The 22,176-nt window shown below is 42.5% G+C and overlaps 4 protein-coding genes across 9 annotated transcripts; 2 read left to right on the top strand and 2 right to left on the bottom strand.

The window, feature by feature from the left end:
* Positions 1-1,955: 1,955 nt before the first annotated feature.
* On the bottom strand, positions 1,956-10,302 carry LOC105189086 (sorting nexin-13). 3 transcript variants are annotated; one of them, XM_011150952.3, is made up of 10 exons: positions 10,080-10,302; positions 8,766-8,878; positions 8,516-8,615; positions 8,352-8,438; positions 8,126-8,250; positions 7,143-7,704; positions 5,319-6,899; positions 4,732-4,920; positions 4,429-4,643; positions 1,956-4,193 (listed from the first exon to the last, which is right to left on the bottom strand). In XM_011150952.3, the coding sequence occupies exons 2-10, from the start codon at positions 8,876-8,878 to the stop codon at positions 3,863-3,865; spliced, it is 3,303 nt and encodes a 1,100-aa protein (XP_011149254.2). In that variant the 5' UTR covers positions 10,080-10,302; the 3' UTR covers positions 1,956-3,862. The 3 variants fall into 3 exon arrangements, with proteins under 3 accessions (XP_011149254.2, XP_011149255.2, XP_011149256.3); XM_011150953.3 differs by lacking the exon at positions 10,080-10,302 and adding an exon at positions 9,660-10,073; XM_011150954.3 differs by lacking the exon at positions 10,080-10,302 and adding an exon at positions 8,961-9,651.
* Positions 10,303-10,564: 262 nt separating this feature from the next.
* LOC105189085 (arginine-hydroxylase NDUFAF5, mitochondrial) lies at positions 10,565-12,395 on the top strand. 4 transcript variants are annotated; one of them, XM_011150951.3, is made up of 4 exons: positions 10,565-10,663; positions 10,988-11,503; positions 11,606-11,790; positions 11,957-12,395. In XM_011150951.3, exons 2-4 carry the CDS (start codon positions 11,010-11,012, stop codon positions 12,241-12,243), a joined length of 966 nt encoding a protein of 321 aa, XP_011149253.1. In that variant the 5' UTR covers positions 10,565-10,663; positions 10,988-11,009; the 3' UTR covers positions 12,244-12,395. The 4 variants fall into 4 exon arrangements, with proteins under 4 accessions (XP_011149253.1, XP_011149252.1, XP_025162400.1 ...); XM_011150950.3 differs by lacking the exon at positions 10,565-10,663 and adding an exon at positions 10,670-10,880; XM_025306615.1 differs by lacking the exon at positions 10,565-10,663 and adding an exon at positions 10,670-10,923.
* Positions 12,232-13,543, bottom strand: Ufc1 (Ubiquitin-fold modifier conjugating enzyme 1). Its single transcript, XM_011150948.3, has 4 exons — positions 13,362-13,543; positions 13,006-13,137; positions 12,671-12,838; positions 12,232-12,513 (listed from the first exon to the last, which is right to left on the bottom strand). The coding sequence occupies exons 1-4, from the start codon at positions 13,482-13,484 to the stop codon at positions 12,430-12,432; spliced, it is 507 nt and encodes a 168-aa protein (XP_011149250.1). The 5' UTR covers positions 13,485-13,543; the 3' UTR covers positions 12,232-12,429.
* Positions 13,544-15,705: 2,162 nt separating this feature from the next.
* Positions 15,706-22,161, top strand: hyx (cell division cycle 73 hyrax). Its single transcript, XM_011150946.3, has 4 exons — positions 15,706-15,860; positions 16,943-18,213; positions 19,319-19,460; positions 19,934-22,161. Exons 1-4 carry the CDS (start codon positions 15,730-15,732, stop codon positions 19,968-19,970), a joined length of 1,581 nt encoding a protein of 526 aa, XP_011149248.1. The 5' UTR covers positions 15,706-15,729; the 3' UTR covers positions 19,971-22,161.
* The last annotated feature ends 15 nt before the right edge of the window (positions 22,162-22,176 follow it).

Here is a 22,176-nt window from a genome sequence, read left to right as displayed (position 1 = left end):
GCTCTTTCACCCCCCTTCGACGCTATTTTGCGCCCCGGCAGAATGTCCCTGTCAGGGACGCGCACAGAAACTTTTCGTGCAGACATGCTCGACGATGGTTATATTATTTCAAGTGAGAGGGTAATATATATATATATATATATATACGATATATGTGTGCCGATGCATAAATTAGTGATCATCCTATATTATTGAGATATATAACAATTTGATTTGGAGTTATCACATAGGTATATTAATTTTTACAATTGCCTATTATATATTTTTTTTATATTTTTTTTAAGTGTATTTATAAAAAAATGGAGGAACGGAACGATCTCAGACGGTCGTTTCCTTGAGTGCGCCCCTGGTCCCCCTGCAAGATTGCCGAGTTTTCAATTGTCTATCCAGCTTGGTTAATGAAAGTTGGGATGAGCTGGACGATATCCTCGGGGCGGATCGCTTCTATCAGGGTGTTCAGCGGAATCGCTTTCGCGTGTCTTAGATTATTTCGGTTATTTTCCGGAGGGAAGAGTCGGTCGCGAGAACTCTTCCTAAAAAGTCCTAAGAAGGAACTGTGAAGCAGGAACACTCGGAATTCATCCCCGAGTTATCTTTTCCGATATACACATCCGTCTCCCGATTTTCTCCTCCATTCTTCCTAGTTCCATCGGTCGTGCCCCGCAGAGGCGAGGTCACAGTTGCATCTCCGGTGGGATTTGTTGCGCCAGGAAATCCGGAAAAATGGTCGACTTTCCGTCCTCTATATCTTCGTATCATCGTAAACTAAAGACTATGTCGGCTCATGAAGCTCTAGTTAAGAGAGAAGCGGTACAAAGTACGACGGGGGTGAATTCGTGGCGGAACCACGGGTTGGTTGGCCCCCTCCCACCGACCCTCTCTGTCGAGCATCCCCTTTTGCCTACGGTTTCGGGGCGGCGATCCAAGCTCGGTAATAAACTTCTTTTGTTTTCGAACACCCTCTCTTCCATTGTCGCGCGTTCTTTGCTTTCCCTTCTTAGCCGGCGACAAAGCGACGAGAGCTCACGCGCCCGACACGACAATCGTATCCTGTTCTAACCGACAGTCGCCGACCGGGATTAACTAAGCTCGCAACCAGAAATATTCACTTAGCCTCCACTCGTAGTTTGCCTGCGCTCTAACACCGGTAATTAGACCACTCGGACTAGTCTGACGATTCCTCCGAGACTCGGAGCCGGAGGAGCTCGAGTGTTCGATGCAACGACGATCGCGGGGGTCTTCGCGAATTCGTAACTCTCTTCTTCGAAAAAAGGAGAGATCAATTTATAAATATATGTATTTTGAGCTGCGCGCGTTGCGATACATCGATCTGTCATATTCAAATCGTTTAAACTGTTCTCACGTTGATGTCATCTTCAGAGTTTCCAATTAAAATCAATCGACCTGAAGATTCGAGGCAAAATTGATTTCAAAACTACGTTTCCACCCAACTGTGGCTTTCGTCTTCATGAAAAATTCAACAGAATTTAAATCAAATTTTTTGAGCGCGCTGAGAGATTCTTGCTTCGACGTATTTCTTTTTTTCTTCTTTTTGATCCAGATATACATTACCTCTAGTGTACTTTCTGCAAAATACGTGATAAACGCGAATAATAGTTCGACAAAGACACAGGGAACTATTAAAAGGATTGTTATCGGCAGTTTCGCGCACACATCACGTGTGTCGCACGTAGTCTATAAAAATAAACATCACACGGTCGTCACACGGGGACCCGTTTGGGGAGGAAAGTGAGAACCGCCAACCGGTTTATAAATAGTTCCTTTAATAAGTAAACATGGTAAGTATGGCGTTTTAACACGATAGAAATAATTTTATATACAGACGTACGGTAGAAAGAGAGAGAGAGAGAGAGAGAGAAAGAGTAATATACAACAATTTTATACATTTTTGCGTTTTGCACTTTCAACGAAGGTAATCAATCGGATCTCTGTTGTTGTGATTTCTGATGCTGAGAACGCGTCATCGGAATTATTGGAAAAAGGGTATAATCTTTCCTTGTTTCTCACTAAAAATAAATATAGACACTACTCGCGCACCCGAATGGCACAAAAATAAACTTTCAGGGTAATATCCAACGTGTATAAATTAAGTTAACGTCTGCGATAAATTATACGCCTAGAGAGATTGATCGCGGCGTTTCGCTCGCTCGCTCGCTCGCTCGGAACTTAAGTAGATCGTGATGTGTAATCGTGATGTACGTGTATGATTGCGTGATGTCACAGTGTTCCTTCTTTTTACGTGTCTACGTGTCGCGTGTGTTTCAAGGAATAGTTGTAAAAAGGATAATTGCCTAATTAACCGGTGTAGCTTAAAATGCAAATGGAATGTCTCCGTGGATCTTATTGCATTCTCCTACGAGGTAATCACAAAGAGTTCGCATCTTGCGTTATTCTACGTTAATACCGACGGGAGTAGCGGCCCGAGTTGCAGGCTCGATGCAGGCAATTTCGATCTGTATAGTATATACTTTTTGGCCACTAGATCACTTCACGAGTAGCTGCATACCGCTGAGAAAGCTCCGCACCGTCTCTCTCTCTGCGTTTCTCTGATTGACTGCACGGTCAACGATTTTTGTCTGGTGTTGTTTATCTCGAGGAAATGGGACAAGCTGTATTTGGCGGGAGCGAGGAAAGGTATTCTTCTCGTTATTATACTTAGAGAGAACGATTTGTATGTCGAGAGATCCAGTGTGTGTGTGTGAGAATCCAAGCGAGGTAAATCACGGCTCGCTATATTTCTTCCTCCTCTTTTCTTTCGAGAGTTTAAGTTTTTCAGTGCATCAATGAGATATCGAATTTATTTTTCCTAAAAACACAAGAGTATCATCTTACTTATTAGGTATTTTAAACTACGTGCGCAAATCTGTTTGGCAGCGGCGCGAATTGTTGGTGGCACGAAACTTTTCCAACGTGTGCATCTTTGAATGTATTACAAATAATCGAGATATGAAAGCATCTTCTGATCTTTTGTTTTTTGTTCCTTGTTGAAAACTAGGCGGCGGTTGTCCGTTGCAATGGCGGCACGTATGCACCTCGCACTGCAGCTCAGAGGACTGTTTGAAGAGAGAGAATGAGAGAACGACGACATCCACAGTAACATCTCAATAAGTTTAGCGACTGAGGACTTATTGACCCATTGAGCTCGAACGAACCACTAGCGTATTCTAACCGGCCGGTTGAAACACGGCCGACTTTCAAGATTGATCGTGACAGATCCCGATAGGTATCTAACTGAGTATCAAAAGGCCCGCGACTAATAAGCTTGCACTTTGCATTTTTTTTTCGCCATATATGGAGACGGGCCGCGTCGGTTCGCAGTCTCTATTAACCTTGCACATATGCGTTAAGTACAACTGCTAGTCAGACATCACAATTGCTACATTGTTAAAAAAAAGACCAAAGAAATTGAGCGACATTTCTTCTAAAATAATAGCGTTGAGAATATTCATGATTCTACGAAAGACGCCGAAAGATATGTGATTGGTCGCGTCGTTGAAGAAATAGCACCTGATCAATTTGTACAAATACATTTTGTCCTAGAGAGAGAGAGAGAGAGAGAGAGAGAGAGAGAGTAAGGATTAAAATCGAGTGAGAGCCCAACGGGTCGAACACATAGATATTTGAAAGATGTTTCTGTTACGTTGGACATACTTTGCGCAAAAGTATTTTCTTAATATCGTAATTCTCTAAACTATTCCAAGAGGTGACGTGATCTCTTTATTCCAAGACCGCCGACGGGAGTCGGTAAAATTTCTAATTTCCCGCGAGAATCGTCCCAAACTAATCATGCGGCCATTCTCGCGGCCGTCGCATCCGGACATCATTCCGTCCTATTCTTCCATCAAGACTTCCCTTTGCTTTTGTTCCTTACTCTCGGCGACACCGAATAAAGTTTTCTGAAAACTGCCACTAGATCGTTCTGCGGAAACAGGGTCTCTACGACACCCTCCAGCAGCACGTACAGCAGTCTTCTGTTCAATACCGGTCGCTGAAAGAGCTCAAACACTCTCAACAGCCCGCGCCTCGTTGTCTCGCTGCCTATGATATGTTTCAACTCGTCCGAAAGGCAAGAGAGCAGGGCGACTTTAGCTGCCACTCGCGTTCTGTTCTTCATCTCCGTGTCTCGCGGTGGCCTACTCTCGGCCTTCACACCATTCGGCCAGAAGCTATTCCTGCCAAATGCGATTATCTTACTTGGTGTTCTATTTTTATATTCAGTTTAAGTGTCAACAGAGAGAATTTGATTTGAGAGAACGAATAATAATTTTGGCGGACGAACGTTAAAGTGCATGAATTATCACGCGAATCTCGTCATTACCAAGCGAAATTTTAATGACGGATTCTCTGACGAGCGTCGCTCGCCGCACCTGTACAAACATCTCGTCCACGTCAACATCGGCTACTTACTTGAACAAACGCAGATATCCCGCGACCTTCGACGGGCTAGTCAAAAACGACACGTACTCCACTATTCTCCTATTTACTATGTCTCCAAACATCGTTCGAATGATTTGCCGCAGCAGCGTTATAATCCGCCTTCGCAGCCATTGATTTCGCACTTTCAAGTCGAAGATTTCGTCCATCAACAGCAACATAATGCGCAACGGGATGTTGTCGTCGGTCTGAAAACCGCACGCGTTGAACGATTTGAATATTGGTCATCTTTCTAAATGTGTAAGGTTGCGATAACTGAGAACTTGGAAACGGTACCTCCGTGTCGAGACCGGCGCCGACTTTGGTATTCTCGTAAAAAATACTCGTTTTCTTAGGATTGCCGAAGAACTTGCTCAGATTGTCCATCACACCATCCACCGTGCTCAACATATTGTCCGGCATCGTTTTGACCGCCTGCGTGACGCTTTTCATCGAAGTCTTCAGGGGGTTCATTAAAGTGTCTATCTGCAAAGTACACACGCACACGTACACAAAATGAGCAAGATCGGATACTTGCGGAAGTGATCATTCTGAATAAGGATGTCATGTGCAAAGAAAATTCGCTGACGTAGAAGTGTTCCTAAAGTACAGATCTACTTTTGAAACTCGTCCATATAACAATGTCACAACTTTTATTCGATGCTCGAGTTTCCTTTCAATGCTGATAACATCCTTGTATCGTATATATTTGGAGAAACTGCTGCAGATGGTTGTGAAATTGATCCAATAACATTCCTAACGTGCGAGGACGAATAATAAAAAGAAAAGAAAAAAAAAAGAGAAAATAACGAACGTCTGTCCGTACGTTACGCACATTTCTTTATCCCTGTATAAGTGAATAAACCAGAATTCCATGAATTTACCGTTCTCGAAATCTGGCCACCAGTGACTCCTTTGTCGTAGTCCCCTTGCTCCAAGAAAGCCAGCAGCAAATTTTGCAGGCCCATGTGGCCTTCCACGATCGTGGGCTTCGTCAATTGGCACAACCAAGCATTCAGCATCAACATTCGTCTCTCCAACACTGTGCGCTCCATATTGTGGAACGCCTTCTTCGCGGGGAACGGTATCTTCGCCAGGTCATAATACTTCTCCTTGATCTTCTGATGTAGGTCGTAGAAGTCAGAGTACCGCCTGTATATGTGCCACTTCTCCTTGTAGCCCGAATCGTAGTTCTTCGTCACGGCCACGGCATAGATCCCGTAGGTTTTCCCGCGATCGCTCACAATGCCGGTCTCTATTATCGTCGCGGTGATCTCGAAGCGACCCTGCTGCAGCTTCTTGATCGCATTCTGATCGTAATCGTTTTCGTTCAGCTTGACGAATTGCTCGGCATTCGTCTCCACATAGAACGAGATGTCCTTCTTCTCGCCGAATTGATCAATCTCCGTGGCGGAGCTTCTGCATGCGATCTTTGTGCTTCGCAGACTGCTACCCACGTCCGCATCGACCTCATCGGACGCTCTACCTTCGCTCACCTCGCCCATGCTCGCCAAATTCGAGGCGGAGCTTGATTTTGTAGCACCTTCCTTTGCGACCGTGATTCTCGAGTCGTCGGACGTCTTGTACGTCTCCGACAACTCCTCCAAAGTATCCAACTCGTTATTCGTGCTGGACAGACTTATACTGTCCAAGGACTTCGTATCGTCCTCAGACACTGGATCCTTCAACAGGTCCAGCTCGGCCAGTAGTTTGATGTAAGCCAACGAGCGCTTGAAGCCGGGCAAGAACCTGTCTTCGTTCTGCAGTTTCTCGTAACAGCAATTGCGTAACTCGTCGAACCAAATCTCCTTCACCGACTCGGTCCTCATTCTCGTCAACAGACTCTTCACCAGTGCGTCGTCCAGCTGCAGCTTCGGCGACGCTTTGTCGCTGAGGTATTGCTGGTAGATCTTCGTCGCTGCCTCCTTCAAATTGTCCAAATCCGCGTTCTTACGCCTAACGCCGGCTCCACCACTTCCGCCGGACTGACCGCTCTGTATCTTCTGCAATTCCATGTCTGATATTTGCTGCTCGGCCGAGACCCGCCATCCGTAGATGTTCAGATAGAAGAACAAGTAGGCTTCGGCGTTGATGGAAGTCATGTAGTCGATGAAGTAACTGAGCGCGATGTTATTCTTCAGAAGCTCGTCCAACGGCAAGTTCACCAGCTTCTGACCAGGTATGAGCAATCTATTCCATTCCGGCTGAGCGCCGATCCCATCAGTCTCTGTCTCCAGACCTTCCTGCATACCGATGATTCTCGTCTCCAGGATTTTCTTCACGTAGAGTAGACTGTTTAACTGCTGCTTCACCGACAGATCGCCCTCGCCGCCCGAATCTTTCGAGCGCAGGTGTGCTATCTCTTTAGAAACTATACTCTTCGTCGCCATTAATTCGTCTAAGTTATCCGTTATTCTAATCACTGTTAAAAAGACATCACTTGGTAAGCCACTCTCCTTAGTACACTAAAACGAAGAAATCAAAGTGTTACACGTACACGCAAACATTCAGGCGGGGGTATTAGTATTTTGCATAGAATTGCTAAAGAATAATACACTTGCACAATAAGATTGATAAGTTAAATCGATTCTTTCCGATAAAACTCGCGGCCAGATAGGAGGTCTTTCTTTCTTCGATGAACAATAATTTTATCTGTCACGATCGCAAGATTGCTCTATAAAAAGTGTATTGTACTCTCTCGTACTCACCAGCCATATACATGCCTGATTAATGTAATCAGGATCAGAGAACAAATCCAACAACGGTCTGATTATAACGTTCACTAACAACTCCCTTAAGATAAATCTCACAGTCAAACAATCGAAGTCCGCCTTGGGCAGGACCAGGTACAGCAAGATCTCCGATATCTCGCCCAAGAATTCCAGCTCCTGGGTGTCGTTGGTGCACACCAGGTCCCTGCATATCAGATTACTTTCCATCTGCACCTCAAGATCGAAGAATATCTTTTCTAACGACTCGTCCTCCTTCTCGTCGCCGGCCTCGATCGGCTCGGTGAGCGACGACAGGTTCGGTATGTAAAACTTGGACTGCGAGTACCAAGAGACATCGGTCTCGCTCTTGTTACGTCGGTGCGTGGGCGTCTTCTTCGGCGTGCCGCCCGACGTACTCGAGCTCGCGCTACCCTTTTGCATCCTGGTCGATCGTATTTGCTTCATTCTTGCGCTCGCTTGTCGATACAGCCGCACATGCGAGGCTGCATCGTCGACGAGTCGCGTCGTCAAGTAGGGTATCCAATCGACACTCTTGACCCTGTTTTGTGCATCGACATTAATTAGCGATAAGTCGAACATGTTTCAATCACAATCTCGTTATACACAGCTCATGATTTTTTTCCTGAATAATACTTGATGCTTTTAGCAACTCTGTGTGTGTGTGTGTGTGTGTGTGTACGGACGAAATGTGAATAGATTATTTTTGCTTGAAGAACATTGCAACATCATATCATTATAGTACATGTTAAAAAGTATATCAAGTAAACGCAAATCTTTATTGCCAAACGTAATTTTATTGCCAAACTCAAGCTGTATTCAAGTGACCAATTTTACCAACAGAATATCTATTTTTTCACGAATGTTTTATTTTATAGTAGAGATAAAAGCACAATACACACCCAGGAAAGAGCTGGTGTCAACGCGAACATATATGGAAATATGAGAATATTCGCACATACCGATTTGCGACATTAATGGCGATTTTTTGAGCAGTATCTCGGACAGAATAAATGAATTCCTCATCGTCCGTAATAACGGTGTACCACGGCTCCACATAATCTCTGATAATAAAATCCAAGATTTCCTAAAATAGAAGAGGGTAGCATGTTAGAAGCTATTTTCCACATAACCAAAGTCTGAGGAAGACGATTATTCGTCATTGTTCTATAAATATTGAGTATGTACTTGCAGGGATTCATCAATGATACGACTACCAGTTATTCTCCTGTCTAATGTAAATGTCATCCTTTCCTTAGATAGATCTAATATATACTGAAAACATTAAGTAGAACGTTATTGTTATATTAGGAATGGACAGACATCGCATTGTTCCAAAATCCTTCACTCACCTGTCGGAACTTTTCAGTCTTCTTAGTTAAGTCTTCCCTTTCAGACTCAATTACATCGTCGAGATTCGGAACGTACGTTCTATATATACAGGTCAATGCCCTGCAACAAAAGAATATCCTTTTTCCTTCACACTTCTCCTATCTGAGTATGCGTGTCTCATTAGATGCTCATTAGAGATCTGTTTAACTTTTTACACATATCTTATTCCTTTTTTCTTTCGTTACGATTAGAGATTCTTTCTTGCCTTACCCTAAAATTAATGCAAGCAGACAGACGAAGATTTTCACGACTGTTCCTATGCCGAGGATGTAAGCAAGCAAAGTCGCTGCAGCTCCGAGAACGCCATACAATGGAACGTTCATCTGTAAAGATAACAAAAGCGATTGTAGAAGTGGTGTTGCGGCGCAACAGTTTAACAGCCGTTTTCAGCAAAACTGTGCCCACCGTAATTATCTCGGAAGACGTGTGGAGACACGGGAGTAGATAACGAGAACAAAAATACATCATTAAGACTTCCCCGTGCGACGACAGCAACTTATCGAGAGCTCTTTCGTGTTTGCGTCTATCAAATAGTAGCGTTGATAATTCGAAACGAGGGAGCAAGCGGAGGAGCCCAAGCGGAAAGATAATAATGAATTCTTACGCCAGTGGAAACAGATGTAAACTCTAGTCGGAATTTTGATTCTCTTTGTAAGAATTGAAAGAACCGCGGAACGTTAAATTTATTTTTCACGCACGAATTAATATACTGACAGCACATTTACAGCGGAAACCAAAGCAAATATGAATCTGTAAATAATCACCGGTGTTTTGTATACAAAAAAGACCAGATATCCGCATACTCCGTAGATTCCGACTTTTCGTTCGTGGCATAAATTTAATAGCAGTATGCGGAATACGAAAGACCCGTGTCTACTACACAGAGACGAATAAGCCGCAGCAACAGCACAAAATGTCCCGGAATCATGTCCGGAATGCTCCGAGGCGAGTCTCAGGAGGTTCTGAGGAGATCCAAAACGACCTCCGCACGGACGTACCGCAGCGCGGACGTGTCGTGCGAGAGAGCGAGATACAAAAGAGCACTCGCGCGAAACACTTTAACCCCGTGCTGGTTCGCGCGGTTCGAAAACAAAACACTCTCACCTCTCCTTCCCGACATCGAGGGGCGCAATCGCTTCGGCCTTTTCGCTCGCCTTTCGTCAGCCTCTACCACGCGACAAAGATCGATCGCGTCTCGCTCGCTATTCTCATCTCACCGATTCCGTTCGAACGCGTATCCGGACGCGCGATCGTCCGGAGCAGCCGATGCGCGACTGACATTATCCCCCGTCCCGTGTGCAAAACAACTGTCGACCAACTGTCACACACTGACGCGTCGTAGAACGCGCGCGAGTGCGAGGAGATGCCTGCGACTCGGCGCGACTCGAGCTGCGAGTCTCGCAGTGAACGGCCGAGGTCGATGCGCGAACATACGCCGTCGACGGACGTCGAGAACGCGCTCGGAATGCGGCCCCGTTCTCGCGGGAGATCCTGTCGCTTACACACACACACACATACACACACCTTTGGTTGCTCGTCGGCCCGGTGGTTGTCGCGCAATAATCGGCTACACGCATATTGCGAGTCTCACGACGGCGCGTTGTTCACTCGGAGCGAGCTGGTCAGCTGAGCGACGCTTTATTTACATCCTCGCGAACGATGCGGCACGGTGCGCTGATAAGTACGTCGGGCGACATCATGTCTTCCGATTCTGTACGATTCTGCGTGGTTGACGGTGGTTGCGCGACGACGTCGTCGTCGTCGTCGTCGTCGTCGTCATCATGCTGATCGTCGTACAGACACAGTGGCGGCACGACCGACGGGATCCCACGTGACGCGCCCTCTTCAGCGAGTTGCTGCTCTGGACAAGGCTGAATGATGATCATGGAAATGTGTACATATGATCCTGAAATGGGAAATAGTCGTGAATTATATGACATTGGTTTTAACAAAAATGTTTCTCACACGACAGCTGAAACATTAGAATATTATATGCATTGAATGTTGTCGCTGTTAATACTTCGAAACCGTATATGAGGAAGTTTTGTTTGATACGAAGATGAATCTTCAATAGCATCTTATCGATGCTGTTATCGTCTCTTTCGCAGGTTAGAATCGGATTTTCCCCAATTCTCTTCCAATCGCATGAGAAGTGTCAGAAAAGGGAGAGAGCGATGCTGATGCTGCGTAAATTCAGAACGAATATTTATCAGAATAAAGAGTTTTCTGCTTCTACGTGGCATTGATAAAGTCAGTACCAGCTGTGTCACGAAGTATCGAACCGACGTCGACGGTGTAAGACGCTCGGTCTCACGGTGAACACGCGTAAGGATGACCTCGCGATTCTTGTTGCGATACAACCGCGCAAGTAGGACTCACTTGCATGCGCTACACAATCAATCGAACCTGTTAAAGTCCAAATACAATTCTAGCAATGTGCTGAACATCGCGCCGATGTCTGCACTACCTCCCGACAGTCCGATGAACGTTTTTGACAGGAACGCGAAGTTGCTACATCGCGAACGTGCCGCCAGGGACGCCGACATCAAACTTTACGATTACATCAAGGATGAGGTTGGTGATCGACTGGCCGATAGGATATTTGACATTAAACGTAGGTTCAAGAGAGCCTTGGACTTGGGCTGTGGTCGTGGTCATGTGTCCAAGCGGATTCTCAGCGAATCAGTGGAAGAACTGGTACTGAGTGATATGAGTCCAAGCTTCTTACGTCAGGCTGAGACCATGGAGGATATAAAAGTCACAAAGAAAGTCATCGATGAGGAAAATCCTGCCTTTGAGGACAACAGTTTTGACATGGTGATTAGTTGTCTGAGTCTCCACTGGGTCAATGATCTTCCAGGATGCTTCAGACATATTAACAATAGCTTAAAGAATGACGGTGTGTTCTTGGCAGCTATGTTTGGTGGTGAAACGCTCTATGAGCTGAGGTAAACAAAAATTTAATTGAAAATTACATCAAATGTCGCTTGGAATCTTGCATTCGTGCTGGCATCTTTATATTATTTCTGGCATTCATTCTGATAATATAGAAGTTCCTTGCAATTAGCTGAACTGGAGAGATATGGAGGTATCTCACCACATATCTCACCATTCGTGGAGATCAGGGATATTGGATCTCTATTAACGAGAGCAAATTTTACCATGTTAACTATTGATACTGATGAGCTAGTTATCGGTTATCCAAGTATGTTTGAACTCATGTGGGATTTGAAAGGTAAGGGATGACCAACACAATGTATTGTTATAGAAACTGATTTGTGTTAGGATAGTATAATTTATGTCTTTATGTGAATAAGAAGTTAGTTTTAGTTTTATATAAAAAAGTAAAACACACGGGGAAGATGAATTACATTTTATGTGAGGAATTTTTACTTATCCAGGAATGGCTGAGAATAATGCAGCCAAGAATCGTAACTTGCATCTATCAAGAGATACGCTGATTGCAGCTGCTTCTATATACCGAGAACTCTATGGAAAAACCAAAGAAGACAATACTCCGTTTGTTCCTGCCACATTTCAGGTAATATACATGTTGGGATGGAAATCAGATTTGTCTCAACCAAAACCCCTTGAAAGAGGTACAGGGGAGGTATCGCTCAAGGACTTGTACAAGCTTGACAAGATCATCAAGGACAGCAAAAAAATAAAACTCGACGATGATAAATAGCTTTTTATTGATTGCGCGCTGAATGTAAATACTCTATCATGTGTAAAATATAAAACGTAGTGTAAATCCTCTTAAATGATAAGCATAAAAAATAACTTATTACTTATCAACAATTATATTTTCTTACTGTTTTCATAAATGTACTCTGCTGAAGAATTGTTTGCTTCCTATATATATATATTATATTCAGGATTTCTTCTCTTCATCCTTATGAACTACAATACCTTTTTCTATAAGTTCTGGGATCTCAACTGCTAACCATGGCCCCAGCTAAAAAAAGTTCTTAATTGAGGTTTATTACATCTTATATATGAGAATGTTGTGATCTTAATTGAATAAATTTATACTTTGATACCTCTAGAAAACAGAAAGAATTAGATGTTTAATCATTAATATGTTGTATAATATATATATTTGTTTCACTTACACCAAGAGCCATAGCATGAGCAATGCCAAATTTGGGGACATTGCGAGCCCATAATGGTTTGAAATGATCAGTGAGGCAAATCTTGCCACCTCTGTACATTTTTGCAGTTTTACCGTCTAATTCTGGTAAAGCAATTTCAGGTGCTGTCATAGGATATGTAACAGGAATCTAACATCAGAAAAGAACAAGATTGTTAAGAGAATTTTTTATGTATTAAATTTTCTCTATAGCTTTATAATTTTAACACACCTAAGTGAGTAAAAGATTATATAAATAGCTCATCAACATAATCTTTTTTTATTTACATAAAATGAACTGAGAAAATTTTTACTTACATCAAATTCTACTTCAAATTCATATTTCAAGAAATTTTGGATGTACCAACACTTGCCAAACCACTTGGTGCCTTCCTTGTTTGATTCCAGCCTGAACCAATCATTGTCTGCCTCTTTATTGTTTTTAACATACTATAAAAGACAATCATAATACATTTCGATACTAATAATTATTAATTTAAACGATTAAAATTATTTTAAAATTCTTTTTCGTTTTCTTATAACTTATCATGGTAATTGGTTAATTTTTGTTAACTACATCTAGTCACTTTAATCGAAGCAATCACAATTGATCATCTGTCACACACGTCCATATGGAAGTGACATTTATAATCTCTAAGAAAAAAAAATTCTACCTTAATGAGAGCTTGATACTCCTCTTTCAATCTTTGCACCCATAAATCCTTATCTCTAGGTCCGGCTTTCGTTTGTAACAAAGGTATATTACTCAAAGTTTTCTTCGTCGATTCATCAACCATCCTAACAGTTTATTACTTCATTCAAAGGTTACGATCTACACCATGAAGTAAGAAACTCATCTAGATAAGATACAGAGAAAAAAGGTTGGTCACGAAAGTGAGAAAGAGCAGGAAGTGTAGGCGCATTCTCTCTGTCTTCTTGCGCCTGCGCAATTTCTAAAAAGGCATAATACGAATATTAGTGCAAATTATTTATGCAAATTAAATTGTTATGTGGTTTATAAATTAATAGAATTATACATTTTTTGTTGAATATTATGTTTTGTACTAATATTTGTATTATGCTCTTTTAGAAATTGCGCAGCTGTTATGTTACGCGGGATTCTCAATGTAATGAAAGTAGAGAATACCAATGAGCGGCTGATGTATTTATACTTATGAGAGAAGTTTATTCACAAAACCAAGTCGCTACAAAAAATACTACAGAATACTACAGAGATGTTCGCAATAGAACCAAGGGGGGATTTCGATTTGTGCAAGTCGCGAGTGTGTCTGGAACTGAAGAAGCTTTGAGGTCTACTTCAAGTCGATAGCTCGGATCAAGATCCGTAAATAAAGAGACGGAGAATCAAGTCTTCTCATCCACTTCACGCGGTTTGGCTCGAAAATGGCGGCGACCGTAGCTCAGCTGATTAACCACTCACACAATTAAACCATAATACTACACGTACATAGTATCACATACATTACACAGATTCTCTGGCTCCAAAATGGTGGCCGTGAGAAGGCCTGACTTCGTTCTGTCTCTATTTACGGACCTTGGCTCGGATGGAAGGATAGGATTCAAAGGGTTACATCAGAAGTCTAAATTTTATGTCCAAAAATGGTCATGGGACTGTGCTGTGAAAATATTTCAGGAATAGAGTCCAGGGTTTTGAGAATGAAGCGCGATAACTCGAAGAGAGGAGCGCGGGAGATGGGATACAAATGATACAATAGGGATGACAATAGGGAAATCTTTAGGTTTTTCCCGTGTTTTTTTAGGCTTGGTTTGGTTAAGGTTGAGACGCAATAAAATCTATGAAGAGATGCGGCATAAGTTTCTAAAAGTCAAGGACAAGTTGCGTGTCACGTAAAACCGCAAGAAGACCGGATTCGAGACTGCATTAACTACGGTAGTTACTAAGCCGAAGTTAGAAGCTGTGTAAACGCAGTCTCTGGCATCGTAGTGATGTGCACGGTTGTGCAGAGGGCGCCTCCCACTGGGCTCGGCTAAGGCCCAATTCCACAACTTGCTTTAAACGAAGTTTAAAGCTAAACCGATAGTTAAAAGCAATAGTATATGCGCATATACTATCGCTTTTAACCATCGGTTTAGCTTTAAACTCCGTTTAAAGCAAGTTGTGGAACTGGGCCTAAAAATGGCCCGTGACCTCTCTCCTTCTTCTCTCTGCAGAAAGTATACGTGCACTGATGAAGTAATGACTGTGTTCCAATATTCACTGCCAGCACTGAAAATCTATAATACACGTGACACAAACTATGTATTTTCAGCACTGGCTGTGAATTTTGGAACACAGCTAATATAAAGACTGATAGCCCTGGATAAATTTTCGTATCAACTTGAGGGGCCCGAAGGGGTCCGGAGGTAATTAAAGAGCAATGATAAGGAATATCAATGTGTGTATATATTTAAAATAAAAATTATTCTAAATTTTTCTCTAGTATGCTAAATTTTATCTAGTATGCTAAATCCCGTAACAGTCTTTATAGTATCTCGTCGGTCCAGAATGGCGTAGGGGCTTACTTTCACCCATGCCCAAGCCTATTGAATCTATTGAAGGATCTATTGAAGGAAGGAAGTATCTCGTCGGTGGTACGCGCGTTCTGTCTGTTTTCTTAAGGCTCGTCTACATTAGCTAGTAAGAGTAAGGCTGTAAGGTTGCAAGATACGAAATGAAATATTTTCATTCGCTGACAGCTTACGTTACAGCCCTACAGCCTTACTCTTACAGCTATTGTAGACGAGCCTTTACGACTCCGTAGTTTCCGAAAATGCATAACATAAAAAGAGAGAGACAGACTATTAGCGCGACTTCTGATTGGACGCTGCCTTTCTGCTTTCTGCTTTTCTGCCCAATGTGAATTCGCCTGCGGCTGCATTCCGATATTCACTGCCAACACTACCAATCTACAATATATGCAACATAGACTATATATTTTCAGTATTAGCGGTGAACAGCATTGAATATCGAAACGTAGCCTGGAACACCAGATTTTCCATCGGTAGTGATCAGTAGCAAAGATGGCGGATCCGTTAAGTTTGTTGCGGCAGTATAATGTCAATAAAAAGGAGATAATTGAACGGGAAAATCAAATTATATTCGGCGAATTTTCCTGGCCCAAGAATGTGAAGACAAATTATTTAACTTATGGGTAAGTGTTCGACTAATTATCATCGAGATTGCTTCTTACGGTCGCAATCTGTTCGGTACCTTCTTTTAAAGAGAAAAGATGAGAGTCGTGTGTGTGTGTGTGTGTGTGGTGTGTGAGTGGTGTGTGAGAGAGAGAGAGAGAAATAGGAGAGACGACCTCCATGTGCGTTTAAACGATTATATGATAAACGATTACATTTAATACTTAATAATCGACAGATAAAGATTTAGAAATTTTTTTTAGAAATGTAACTGTACGTATATAATTTTTAACACATAGCATGTCGAGCCGTTTTTGCGCGACATTCCATTCGGACTGTTTAATATCTGGAGTAAAAGCAGATGTATCATAAAAAAAATTTCATTATTTCATTCATTAATTCATTAATCGATTAAAGTAACTAACTTGTATAGGTTAATTATCATATCGTGTATAAACACATGGTTGTATACGCAGTGTGAATAGAAAGTTTGGAATGAAACGTGCAATCCTTTAGTGGTACATGTGGCATAGAAGATGTTAATATCATTTTACAATTCTTATCCTTAAAATAGTTACTTGATAATACATTTGTTCGTGTTATTCTTTATCAATCTGACTTTTTCTCCTTTCAAATAATCTTCCAATTATGGAACCGTTGAAATGAGAGAGACATATCCAATTTTTAATCATTATCCCACAATGTCCAGTTTGTAGCATGTTGGATTACTCTCGCTCATGAACATTCTAATTTATACATATCTTTATTATTTGTGAAATTATATGTTATAAAGTTGTAGTACTTTGATTTGTAATAAGTTGTGATATTTTAATTTGATCTGACAAAGTGATCTCACATTTGTTATTATATCTGAAACAACACATGAGAAACTTCAAATTAAACTTGAACAATAGAAATGTAAAAGCATATCGAATTGATGTTGTTCCTCTTATCGTATAAAGACTATTAATCCTTCAAAACTAGATAATTCGTTTCCTATTTTATTTGACAAACATGACAGATCTTTATCATCAGCCTGATATGTTATTCTTCCTTCAAGGAGGAAAAAGTGTTTATATATTTTCTCCTGTTACTAATTCAGATCTGGCAAAGAAGGAACACCCAAGGAATATTACACTCTCGAGTGCCTCCTTTTCCTGCTCAAGCATGTTCAACTCACGCATCCAGTGTATGTGCGGCAGGCGGCCGCGGAGAACATACCGGTGGTACGTCGACCCGACAGGAAGGACTTGCTGGCTTATCTCAATGGCGAGACTGCCACATCAGCCGCCATAGACAAATCAGCACCGTTAGAGATCCCGACGCAGGTGAAACGTGCCGCTGAGGACGGCTTGGAAAGCGGTTCATTGAAGAAACCGCGTTTCGAGGAGACTCATGTGCAAAAGGTCAAGGAACAGCTGGCTGCGCGACTGGATGCACCGAAGGAAGCATCGGTCACCGTTGACAACATCAAATCGCTGTCGGAAGCGATGTCAGTGGAGAAGATCGCCGCGATCAAGGCGAAGCGTTTGGCCAAGAAGCGCACCACCATCAAGGAGAACGATGACATCGGTATGGGTTCAGATCTGCGTGTGATCCTCGACATGGATGTGGACGACACGAAGGACATCGTGTCGCGAGAACGCCAATGGCGGACACGCGCCACCATATTGCAGAGTAGCGGCAAGATCTTCGCGAAAAATATCTTCGCGATTCTGCAGAGCATCAAGGCGCGCGAGGAGGGTCGACAAAAGGGCCCGACCGTGCCCACGCCGATGGTCACGCCACGCTCGACACCAATGCGCCCGTTACCGCAGCCGGCCGTCTACAATCGTTACGATCAAGAGCGTTTCATCCGGCAAAAAGAGGAGACTGAGGGTTTCAAGATCGACACTATGGGCACATATCACGGCATGACGCTCAAGTCAGTGACTGAAGGCACGAATCCGGCCGTGAGGAAACCACCGAGCAATCCGTCCACCACACAGAACTCTGGTCTGCTACCGACCTCAGCCGCCAAGCTCACGCCTCAGCAAGCTGCGCAGAATAAACGACCAAGCCGAACCCCAATCATCATCATTCCCAGCGCCAATACATCGCTCATCACCATGTACAACTCCAAGGATATACTGCAAGACCTCAAGTACATCAGCAACGAGGATAAGCGTGCCCAAGGCTCCAAGCGCGAGAACGAGGTGCTGCTGCAGCGTCGTAAAGAGGGCGGCTTGACCGTGCCGTACCGGGTAGTCGACAATCCGCAAAAACTCACCAACGCCGACTGGGAGAGGGTGGTCGCCGTGTTCGTGATGGGACCAGCGTGGCAATTCAAAGGCTGGCCGTTTGACGGTAATCCGGTGGAGATCTTTTCAAAAAGTACGTATCACCACAACACTCTGTAGGTGTGTCTTGATGCGCATATGTGTGCTAATAGAAATATTTTGTACCTTGCAAAAGAGATAGATGATACATGCATTGTCCTTCGAAGTTTAAAAAGTGGGACAACTTTCTGAAAATTCATAATACTGAAGGCTTGGTTAAGTTTTAACATCTGCTTTTAATCAAATTAAGTTTAGATCTTACAGAATTATAACTTGGTAAAAGGTAAAAATTATTTAAGCGAAAATTAACTTGATTAAAAGTTAAGTAAAACTCGAATTCTAACTTGTTGAGGTTAAAAGTTAATTATTCGAAGCAATATATATATATATGTATATAAAGCCTTGTTTAATTAACTTCGAATCCGCAATGATTTTAAGGTTGATGAATTATTTTTATTTATTTGAAAGAAGTTAATAAATCAACGTTCCTGAAATGATTCGTTTAAATTGAAGATTAATACGTTTAGAATGAACCAAGTTGGACTAGAAGTTAATAACTGTGTAACCGAACTTTTAACTGATTAATTAGTTATCCAGACCTGCCGAGAATCCGAATACCGAAGTAATCTTTCGAAATACAATTTTGTCGAAATATTGTCGAGCTTGTGTAGCTCGCACAGCTCTCGAATACAAAACGTAACGCACAGTGTAACCAAGTAGATATCACTATAAATAGATAGATATACATATGTATATACGAGATAAGAGTTCTTTCCCGAAGCAATTGTATATTTCGGAAGAATTGTATTTTGGGATATTATTTTAACGTTACGACTTTTCGAGAGAAATTGTCTCAGTTTCCGAACTGTGGGATTTTCATTTTTTCCGTAGACAATGTATGACCACCGATTATTCATGCGTGATATATAAACCAGTCTTATTCTTTCTTCCGCGGCGTTTTGAATGATGCTCTACGTTAAATTGGTTGGACTAGACGTTTTATTACGATTACATTCAGTCACACACTCGTAAGCTCTTGGAATAAAAAAAATATAATTCTAAAGTATTTCGGTGTCGCACTCATATCCCGCGATCTGTTATTGTATTACATTTTCCAATGTATGTATGCGTTATTGTTATTATCCTCTTTTTTTTCGCAGTATGCGCCTTTCATTTGAAGTATGACGAGATGAGATTGGACGCAAACGTAGCACGTTGGGCGGTCACAGTAATCGAATTGAGTCGGACAAAGAGGCACTTGGACAGGGCGGCCTTAATGATATTCTGGGAACATCTCGACAAGTAAGTGCCTGATCGCTGTATAATGTTCTCATTACTACGTGTACACACCTACACTCCTTGACCTAATCCTGATTATTTCTGAAGATGTTCAAGTTAGCTGTGTCTCGTTTCTCGCTTTTTGATCACTATTCGTCTCTGTATTTCGTTGTTTTGCGCGCAGTTGGCTACGTTTAGCAGAAGCAAGCAACTTGGTGAGCAACCTGGTATGTGCTGCGTTGCTAATTTCTCGCTGAGCGGCACTTCGCGTTTTGTCGCGTATCGGAAACACGCTGGAGAAAAATGGCGAACGCTTGATAAACACGGTGGAGAAACAAACCGGTAGTGTCGCTCAGCCAAAAATCTCGCAACAGTCATTAAACTGCTGACAACATGACGCAAAACGCTCACTAAGTTCTTTCCTTTGAACCCAGCCAGCGCTATTTCGTTTAGCTACGTTTCACGCTGTTTTAATGACGTAAACTCTATTTTTACAGGCATATGATCAAGAATAAGCCGCATCTTCGTTTTTAAACGCTATTCAATTTTGCGAATGTTATGGGCGTTTTTTAAATATTTTCTTAAGTACGAAAGACAGAGAGAGAGAGAGAGAGAGAGAGAACTGTATATAAAATTAAGACAGAGAAAGATGTAACATTTGTGTATGTATATATCTATATATATATAATGTATGTATAATTACGATGTAAGTACGAATACGCACCAAGAGCGTATCTCTTCACACCACGTACATCTCGATTAACACAAACACGCTACTTTCGGCGACGCTCGACCACTTAACCGCCGAAACGTGGAGAGGAGACCACGATTTTTTAATTGTAATAAATTTTGTAGGTTATAATGAATTTAGTAGTGAGAATCTCTCTCGGTTCGTTTACTGTTCACAAACCGGCCCCAATGCGCCGTCGTTTTCATCATGAGATTCATCATCCATTTGTGATTCAGCGCGTGCTCTGAAGGACGATAAAGTCTCGCAGCAGCGATTACATTTAGTGCGAACTGATGTGCCTGTTATCGAATAATTAATAAAAACATCGAGACACACACACACACACATGGGCGTTGTGCGGGCATTCTATCCCGGAGCAAACACAACCTGAGTCCACGCTTATCCACGTCAACGGGATCAACTGTGCGACGTTTTGCGGCAAGCGAGGAAAAAAATGCCGTGAGTAATTACTTTGCGACTCACACTCGCCAATTACAGCATGATGTATAGTAGAGACTTTAGCGTTCAGCTCGACGCGCATAGAGACGAGAGGAAGAGTACGCGCGTTAGGGAAGTTGAAGAAAAACTACATAGGGAAATCCGCGCGAGGTCAGAAGAGATTCGTGACGGGCGACACACTGTCGAATGCGATCGTCTCGATTCCGATAATTTGATTCGTTGATATTTTCATAGGTTTAAGCAAGTCGAACGTAAGCCTACGAAGTCGTAGTCCCCGAATGCATTGATGAAGAGTCTCCTGAAGCAATTCTCCGAGCGATAGAGCGACTGAGCAAACGGGGATTACATTTCGACGGTCGATAGCGGTGTTAAGTTTCTCCGAGCGTGCTTTGTAATTCGAGACACGACGCCGTGAATCCTTTCCCGAGGGAAGAAGAACACGAGGAGTGAAAGAGAAAAAGGGGAGAGGGATGAAGCCGGAGAATCGAGAACGCGTCGCGATGCGGCGCGATGGACCGTCGTGTTTTCTCTCCTCCTAAAACCAAAGCCAAAGTAAATCGCTCGCGGCGGCTTCGAGCGGGGTGCGGGACTGACCGGCCGAGCGTTGTTTATACGGCGGATCGAATATTTCTAACTAGATTACCGTCGCCCTATTACTTCGACAAATACGACGGATTTTGCCCCTCGTATCTACCGCGATCCCGTTTTCCTCGAGTGGAGACGAAGAGAGAAAGCCGCGCGTTTCTCTTCAATTATCGCGACCGCATTTCGTCACGCGGAGAATTGAATAACGCCGTTTCTACTTCCGGTAGAAGTCGATAGAAAGCGACACAAGGGAAGCGTTTTAACAATATATAGCTGTACTGAGCTTTAACGATGCCTTAACATTCATCAGGCGAAAGGTCGTTGGTCTTTCTAATCGTTCGCATAGTCTCTTCATGTGCATAGATCATCATTGTTGATCATTTTTAGCTGATCTAACATTTCGACAGTTTGATATATCAAGTCGATTCCAGACACGATGGGGATGAGCAGCGATGGGGACTAGCGAGTTTTCGCCCAGAAAAGATTCAGGACTTTAACCAAGTTCAGAAAAAAGCTCCTCGTCGCGCAATTTCCGATTGACGACGTTAGAAGCGAGCGAATACTCGTTAAAAGTATTTGCAAAATACGTTGAAATGAAAAGATATATATATATATATATATATTCATAAGATAACACTTGTAGTTGATCGAACAGATTTATAAGGTAGTCCGAACACTTTCCTTTTACCTCTAACAATCGAATAAATTATCAATAAAATAACATGACATGTGCAACCTGCTACTACTTTTTAACTTTTTAATCTTTTCTCGTGATTCTGTGTGTTTCTTTATAATTTTACATGATACTGTGTGTGAATATATCGGTTACTATATCTTCTCGCTTCTAATGTCGTAAGTCAAGATGGCCGCAGCGGAAGGAAACAGGACCCTCAAAGCTTTCACTAATTCAGGCTTTATTGCAGCTCAGTGTGGATATATTAAAACCCGTTCTGACACCGAGGCTTT

The sequence above is a fragment of the Harpegnathos saltator genome, unplaced genomic scaffold (assembly GCF_003227715.2).
Source record: "Harpegnathos saltator strain DR-91 unplaced genomic scaffold, Hsal_v8.6 scaffold791, whole genome shotgun sequence".
In the NCBI taxonomy this organism is placed as follows: domain Eukaryota; kingdom Metazoa; phylum Arthropoda; class Insecta; order Hymenoptera; family Formicidae; genus Harpegnathos; species Harpegnathos saltator.
This window is presented reverse-complemented; position numbering and strand designations above follow the sequence as displayed.